The sequence below is a fragment of the Microchirus variegatus genome (assembly GCF_963457635.1).
Source record: "Microchirus variegatus genome assembly, chromosome: 11".
In the NCBI taxonomy this organism is placed as follows: domain Eukaryota; kingdom Metazoa; phylum Chordata; class Actinopteri; order Pleuronectiformes; family Soleidae; genus Microchirus; species Microchirus variegatus.
In genome coordinates, this window is record NC_139812.1 from 18,751,992 (window position 1) to 18,760,403 (window position 8,412).

Sequence of the window (8,412 nt, forward strand, 5' to 3'; positions counted from 1 at the left end):
TAACTGGTAAACGTTGCCTGGACTTCGGTGTCGCAGCACGTAAACATGACGTCATGCGCGTCTTTTTCCGGTCAGGGCGTCATGGAAACGTGTCATGCGTTAACGAGCGTTAATCTTTTGCACAGCACTATTATTGTTATTTCGTATGATTGGGGTCATTTTTGAGGGTGTTAACGTGCATAAAAACTCTTTAAACTTTGCACGGAGGTCAGGTCTGCGATATAAAATGAGATATAGTGCCAAAATATCTGAAACAGAGCTCAAAATTGAGTTCCTCCGAAATTTCCCGAAACAAGACAAACAAAAAAGTCGGCCTTAACTGAACAGGAAGTCGGCCATTTTGATTGTTGGTACAGTTTGGCAATTTGCTCCCGAGCGCGTTTGTCATACGAGACTAATCGAAGACAAAACGCTGTCGAAAGTTTTTGCCGATTCAAAAGGGGCGTGGCCACGACGACCGTCTGCGTTTTGGCGAATATCGAAACAGGAAGCGCGTTAAAGCTTCGGCATACATTGACCGATTGCCTTGAAACGTCCTACGTCACACAAGACACCGAACACGTAAATGCACACAAACTTGACCCAACAGGAAGTCATCCGTTTTGTATTTAGCCACCATTTTGCCCCAAAACAGGAAGTGCCCTAGAACTCGGCCATATATTGACCGATTGCCTTGTGTCTTCATACGTGACACAAGAGACCGACCCTGAACACTTATATGTCTTCGTAGACTTGCGTGAGGGACACTTGCGTGGGGACATGAGGGTCCTTTGATGACTGCATGCAGTCCTAGTTTTCATTACTATTGGGTTTTGTTAAAATCGTGTGTTTTATGTAGCGCACATTGAGTTGGCCGTGTGTATGAAATGTTTAAAAGCTGCGGTGCCTACTGTAAGTAAGGGCATTTACACAGCTTGCCACAAAACAACACTGCAGAAAGTGTATTTTATATTCTTCCAATTATTAATTTTGCAGAAGGTCAGCCAAAGTATTCCACATGGGTAAGAGAATTTGTTTTCAGATTCTCCTCGAGGATACTGCGTGTCCCTGGGTCAGGTGAGGTTTTCCCAGCATGCCCCAAAAATAATAGGCAACAGTCAGGTGCCTGGTCAATCCCTGGAAGCATGGACATTTATATTCATGTAATTCAAGTGCATGTTTTGCAGAGAGCTGCACATCACATCTCAAATATGGTGTCCACTAAAGTCATGGGACGGGTTAAAACAAATCTATTCAGCTAAAAGTCCTTTATTTACCCAAATTAATAATATATTTTTTTCCTGCTATTCTGCTATCTATTATTGGCCTTTACCTAAAATGTACAGTGTGTAAGAACTAGTTGCATCGAATCTCCTATATTCCATATAAGAAAGGATGTATTCTTCTATGATTGCATATTAAGTTTCAAAGTAAAAGCACAAAATGAATAATATGCAGTAGAGACACATCAGTGTAAGGTCATGAATATTTCATACATATAAAAGCTTCATTTTACGTCTATGAAAAAAAGCAACTGTACATTCGTACAAACATACTTATGAAGAGTACATTTAGTCTTCTGCCACCCAGCTCTCCTAAATGTTACACGCTGAGCTTTAATGATAAGAAGACAGGTGGTATTTACCGGCACTGTGTGGATATTTAGTTAGCATTTTCATTTAAATGTCATTTGAAAGAAGATTTTTATCAACCTTGGCCACAAAATCTTTCCGTCCATATCTATATAATCATCTATAGTCAATTCACTGCATGCAGTATATGTGATAATAATAATAATAATAATAATAATAATAATAATAATAATAATATTAATAATAATAATAATAATACACATATTGTATGTTTGCACATGCCTTCCTCCAGAGTGGTCTAAAATGATGCACTTCCTCCTCCTCAAGTCTTCCCTCTGACTTTACATGAACGCCTCCAGAGACAGACAAGGACTCGTAGCTCATGACGCAAGTCTAACCTGTCAGTTATTGTGTCTGAATATCATTTCACACGTATACAATATTCTTTTCAACAGAGTGACACGTCAGCCAGCAGACAGTTATCACTGCTCAAAACCACTGCATGGCCATGGATTTGATGGCTGCAACTAAAACAGAACAGAACATAAGTTATTATAGATAAAGTCGGTAAAGTAGAATGTAATGATTCGATATTTATTTTGCAGAGTGCAAAAACCTTCCTCCAGCCTGCAGCTCATTTCTTTTGCCTCCCATGAGCCGCCATCTAAGCAACTTCACACCAGACATGATTTTAAAAAACAATCAATACGGCGTTTGAGTAATTCCCTTGCAGTTGTTTCCCCCGGACTCAAACTCAAACATGCCAGGTTAGTTTATCACTTAGCTCCAAAAAGAATGGAGGCAAAGAAGTTTTCGCATTCTGTTATTAAATCAGCTTTTCTAATGTTCAGCATTTTCTTTTACTGAGCTTACATTATATACAGCTATAAGACGATGTTTTGTTTAGTTTTTACTCGGTTGATTGATTGAACTATTGTGTTTTTTTGCCCTTACTTTATATAGAGAGGGTGAAAACAGTGACAAAAGCAGGTATTATAGTGCACTGTCCACAAAGATATTAGACATTTGTATTGTATTACAGATTTCTTCGGTGTCTGTCCTTGTACTGAAAGAAGAGAAAAGCCTCTTGCAACAATAAATATCTACTTTATTGTGAATGTGGACATTGAACGGCTACCGTGAAAATAATAAAAGCTGTGAGACTACACAAGGCAAGTATTGACATCGATGGTTGCTACCGTCTAGGTTTAAGGTGTTTGACTTCTGTGCACAGAGTCTGATCACATGACGTCTCAGTACTCCCTGCTGTCTCCTCGGTCGTGTACCAGTTTATCTCAGAGGAGACTATAAAAAGACTTTGCTGGCATCACATCGTCAGAAGGCTTTTTACCAGAACACCCATAAGCTTAGAGCAGCATGATGTGAAACAGAGGTAGCCAGCAGCATCCATCAGTGGACTGTGCATGTAAAAGTACATCATTCATTTCATTAAGATGTTGGAGATGTCTGTTCAAGCTTCAACTGTTCATTGATTATAAAAAAAAAAATAGTCTTTGTATTGCCCACATCGCCAAATACTATTAGCAGCAGTCAACTTTACAGCCTGAAAGCTTTATAATGACGATGAAAAATACATTCCAAAAGTGACAAAACTCTCCAAAAATATCACCGAATAAAGCGCCTCAGTGCTTATCGAGCACAAAGGGCGTGGATAATAACAGTCCGTGTCTTTCATGAGTGTAGTACTGAGGTCACGGTGGGTAGAAAGCGCTATCGAAACAGTCGGGGCGTCTGTCAGAAACGTAAAAGTCATGCAGGGGCTCTCTGCCGAGGCTTTGTGTCAAGAGCTCTACATCTTCGTCTGATGTAGAGGGATGAGTCAGGATGATCCGTGGGATCTGATTGCCAGAGATTAAAAAAAAAAAAAACTGTATTAGGAAGGAGAATAATTATTCATCCTGAGTAGATGATATGCAAAAATGATCATACTACACCAGGGCTATTCAACTAAAATTTCCAGAGGGCCAGCTTTTCGGAAGGTTGTCCAGCCAGAGGGCCGGTCAACCCCTGTACTACTATTTGGTGTTGCATGTACAGTAAACGGATACAAATAGATACAAAATGTTATAAATTATTTAGCACTTATTTATTGAAATGGCTGCTATTTGTGTGCTTAAAAGGTAAGTAACAAAACCACCAACATTCAGGTACAATACAATTTGCGTATAGTGCAAAAAGGTTATAGTTACAGTACCACCAACAGTTGGGTATAACAGTCACAATTAGCTCTTACAAAATTAGTGGTAAGTTGCATTAAGGTGCAATGGCCACAAAAGGCTATTTTTGCAGAAATATAAGTAACAGTACCAATTATATTCATGTACAACTGCTACAGTTGGCTCATAGTGCAAAATATTCTGGTACATACATAGGCGACCGAAAAGTACAGCTGTACTAGTATTTGCCAAAAAGAGACGCAAAGTATCACAAAGTGTCGTGAAGTGTCGCAAAGTGCCAGCAATTGGTGAAGCTACGGTTTTATTGGCTTTTTAAGAATACATTAATTATTTATGGGTTATTGAGCCGTGGGCCGGTCCAAATTGATTGAAGGGCTGGATCTGGCACCCGGGCCTTAAGTTGAATAGCCTTGTACTAGACCTAGACTAGAGGATGTGTTTGCTTACTGTCATTGTGTGCTTTCCAACTTGAAGTGAGTCATATTTTATTGATGCATCTCCCTCCCGTTCAGATAGAGTAAAGTTCAGGTCATTCTTCATATCAGACTGAAATAAAAAGGAGACAAAAAAAAAAAGAAGTGCATTCAGGTTAATATGCTGTATTGATATGATTTACATCAGGGTGCATTTAGAGTAAGTAAAGTAAAAGATGCTTTGATTGGAATAAACCACCTACGATGCCATTGCCATTGCAAACAGCCACCTCAGTTCTCTTCAACAAACAGTCTCCTCCACATTCAATTTTGGACTGCTTGCTTCTCTGAACTCTGCAGCCGTCGTCGTCCAGAGCGTCACGAGGCTCGTCTCGCTCGCAAGCCTCCCCGGTCAGCAGCCTCTCTCTGAGCACTTTCATCTTGATGCAGCTCCCAGCATTCCTGAGGGCACCGACCGCCTCGTGGTGGGTCGCCCCCTGCATGTGGAGCCCGTCGACCTGAGAGGATGCGTTTTTATATTTAGCGGCCGGTGAAAGTGGGAGCAAGGGGTCAGAGGTGGAGGATCGAGTGGCACCATAGTCTCACTCACACATACACACACACAGTTTCTGAATGTCTATCTACGCCATAAACACACACACACAGCTAGACCTCAGGGGATGCTCAACGTCAACATTTGCCGTTTGAGGCACTTGAAAGACTTTTTTGGCCCTTAGCATCAATTCTCATCAGTTAATTTGCATACAAGTTATTTCCCTGAGGCAGCAGTAAATATTTTTTTACACTTGTTTTGTGGAAACCTTTTTTTTTTGTAGGCGTTTTAAACATCAACAGCATTGCACGTTTTTTTAATGACAAGGTGCCCTTTTATGAACTTGAGCCCCTGCCCTCTTCAAATGTCTGTGGCTGATCTGCTCCCGTGACAGGCACTAATAATTTTACTCTTTACCAATTTAAAGACCACATTTTCTGTGCGTCAGCCTCACGTTGGCTTCATATCCTCATGCTGATCTTGTGACGCCCTCTATTGGCCACAAAGGGAACACCAGCAGGAATATATATATATATATAAATAAATTAGGGCTGCAACTAATGTTTATTTTCATAATTGATTAATCTGTTCATTATTTTCTCAATTCATTTAATTTAGTTTAGTTTATTAGTTTATTTGACAGGGACCATGATGTACAGAACCGGGTATATAGCAGAGCGGGCTAAATAGCTCATTTGCATCTATGGTCCCGGGAAAATAAAACACATACTAAACATTACAGACTATATAAGCAACAACAACATTACAGAGAAAACATCATACAAAACACAAAACAAATAATAATAGAGTAATAGTTTTGTTTAGTTGGAAATAATGATGTTGTCAAATGTCTTGTTTTTGTCCACAAACCAAAATGATTCAGTTTTAAAGATGTCTTTGTTATACAACACAAAGAAACCAGAAAATATCCACATTTAAGAAGCTGAGAAATCAGTAAAGTTGTTTAACCCTTTAAGGTACACACCAAGAAAAAAGCAAAGGAAAAAAAATGTATTTGCATTTTTTTATTATTTTTATTTTATTTACTTATGATAACAATAACGACAATCAATTATTTATTTATTTTTAATTAGACCCTTCAGTATTTCAGATACAGGCCTCCACCAAACGGTTGAGACGTCTGTTCATAATAAACCTGGTTTGCATAATTAATTCCAAGTTCAACATTCAGAACAAGTCACAAGTTCCATTTTTCAATGAGATATAGTGACTTTAAGTGTGGTCAACCAAATGGTTGAGTAGTACCTTAAAGGGTTAAACTCTTTATATATCAAAATAGTTGATGATTCATTTTGTCATCGATTAATCAAGTAATTGTTTCAGCCCATATTGAAAATAATCATTAAAAACAGAGACGCACCTCCAGTAATCTGTCTCCAACATGGATCCCTGCCTTTTCTGATGGACCCCCCTTTGTTACGCGGGAGATAAAAATGCCCTGAAAGGAAACACGAATGTTAGTCAAACACAAACACAACATTTTGTTTTACAAAAGAAAATCAAGGCTGCAGATAAATATTACACCAATACACCAGGACGAACCTCATCTCGGTCTTTGTAAGGCAGAGATCCTTTTCCTCCAGCAATACTGATCCCAAGACAGCCCCTCTGGTCAGACAACTTAATCTGTAACTGACAAAATTGTCTCATTACAGATGACGGCATGAGCAAATTGTGGAGTGAAAAAACACTCAACAGAGAGAATATGATCAAAACATGGAATTAGCCATAAATAGCCACAATCAATATGCTTTTCCTGCAGTGCTTAGTGCGACCTCACAGAGATAATTTGACACGTATGAAAGGAAAAATACAGTGTGCACTTACTCTTAATAGCACTTGGGAGGTGGATGATTCGTGAGGAGGGGTCTTTTCTGATGCCAGAGAAGATTTCTGGTGCCCTGCGATGGAGGACGTCTTGCTACTGTGGACAGGGTCTCCATGGAGACCGCCAGACCCAGCATCGAGAGCTCTGTGATGCTGAAATGTCCTGCACTCGTGGGTTTCACCTCTCTCGTGGCATAAGCGACGTGGTGTGGCGTCGTTCTCTGACAGCCGGCCCGCTCCATCCTGGTGATTAGAAGATGAGAGGGAGCTTTTACAGTCAAATATCTCACTCTGTATTCCCTTGCAATGCATTTACGAAAATGAGATAGGGTTTCTCAGAACATAATGGAACATAATGTTCAAAAAAAGAAAGTAACTGCAGCGGAAGTGCTGATAAAAATGCATATCAGGAGAAATCAAGACAAACATGAACTGACTGAATGGAAAAAAATAAAAACCTACCTCCTCGAGTTGCTCAATTTCCTTTGCATTCTTTTCTGCGCCGGAATATCGACCACACACGCAGTCACCGACCGTGAGCTCTTCTTGGGTTCCCTCCTGCAGATGATCTCTGTCTGGTGTCCAGCCGAGGCCTGCTGTGGTGGTGGTGGTGATGGTGCAGGTTTGGCTGCTGGTCCTGAGGGGCAGGTTAGTGTGGGGATTTCTACGATCCCGGAGACAGTCAGAGGACTCCACCTGCTTCTGAAAATTTAATTTCAAAGTAATACCTTCAAGGAAATTACTAGGGGCAGGGGTGGATTAGTGGTGGATCAGTGGTGGATCAGTCCTCCCATCATTTTTGACTGGAAATGTAAAGCACTGGCATGGTAAGATTGAACGAGCAGGCGATGTGTTGTTTTTCTGGAGCTGATCTTGGTATTCAAAAAAAAAAAAACCCTGTTTGATTATTCACAGTGTGCTTTCTTTGTGCATCTGGGGTCATCTTACGGCAAAACATAATTACAGTGCTCTGCTCTTTGGAATACTTGTTTTTGACACAGCTAAATGCAGCCAAGACAAAAGCTGAAGCTCCAAGTGTTTTGGTCTCTTTTTCTGCCTTTTGCATTAAAAAAAATGCTCTGCAGTCTCACATAGGAAACAGTCACGTAAAAATACCAACAGGTTCTGGTACCACACGTACCCATATGTGTTTGTTATTTTGCCTTCAGAATTACTCATCTCAAGATGGCTGATAAATAATTAGAACCCATGTCGGATGTGATGAGCTCTGACAAATACACAACACGCATTATTTTTCTAATATACAGAATTAATTGGCATCTGTACATCGAGGACGTGCAGGGCAGACAAATCAGATACAGAACATGCTGGTACACAGTGACATAAACGTCATGCACTGTTGGGCAGATACAACAAGCAATGGAAGGGTAAGGAAATGAAACACGATTTGAATAATTCCGACTACGTGGTTAATTAAAAAGCAAACAGATTAATTGCATCTACTTTACATTGGACGTGAAGCAACGTCACTGATAATCCCTTCTCTTAAAAGGTGCCGACTAATGACATTAAAACAATAACCAAGCATCGTCGTTTGGTGTTGCACTCGTTTTATTGATCAGTGGTTAAAAAGTCGTCCAGATCTCCAGGCCCCAGAGCCCGTCTGAGATCGGCCTTGTGCAGTTTGATCAGGAAAAAAAAATAATTAAAAACAATAAAACACTCGAACCAATTTCTCTCTGGTCCACCATTTTTGCGATCAAGTTTAAAACAAAAAATATTACAACTTATCATGTACCATATAAAAGAATGAGATCAGGAAAAAAAAAAGTCGGGAGAAGTTGAACTTTTTTTTTGATTTTCACCGA

General features: G+C 39.9%; 1 protein-coding gene across 1 annotated transcript; it reads right to left on the reverse strand.

Annotated features, from left to right (window-relative positions):
• Positions 1–2,749: 2,749 nt before the first annotated feature.
• Positions 2,750–4,665, reverse strand: LOC310934482 (uncharacterized protein). Its single transcript, XM_083898214.1, has 3 exons — positions 4,446–4,665; positions 4,217–4,315; positions 2,750–3,430 (listed from the first exon to the last, which is right to left on the reverse strand). Exons 1-3 carry the CDS (start codon positions 4,620–4,622, stop codon positions 3,284–3,286), a joined length of 423 nt encoding a protein of 140 aa, XP_083754340.1. The 5' UTR covers positions 4,623–4,665; the 3' UTR covers positions 2,750–3,283.
• Between the last annotated feature and the right edge of the window lie 3,747 nt (positions 4,666–8,412).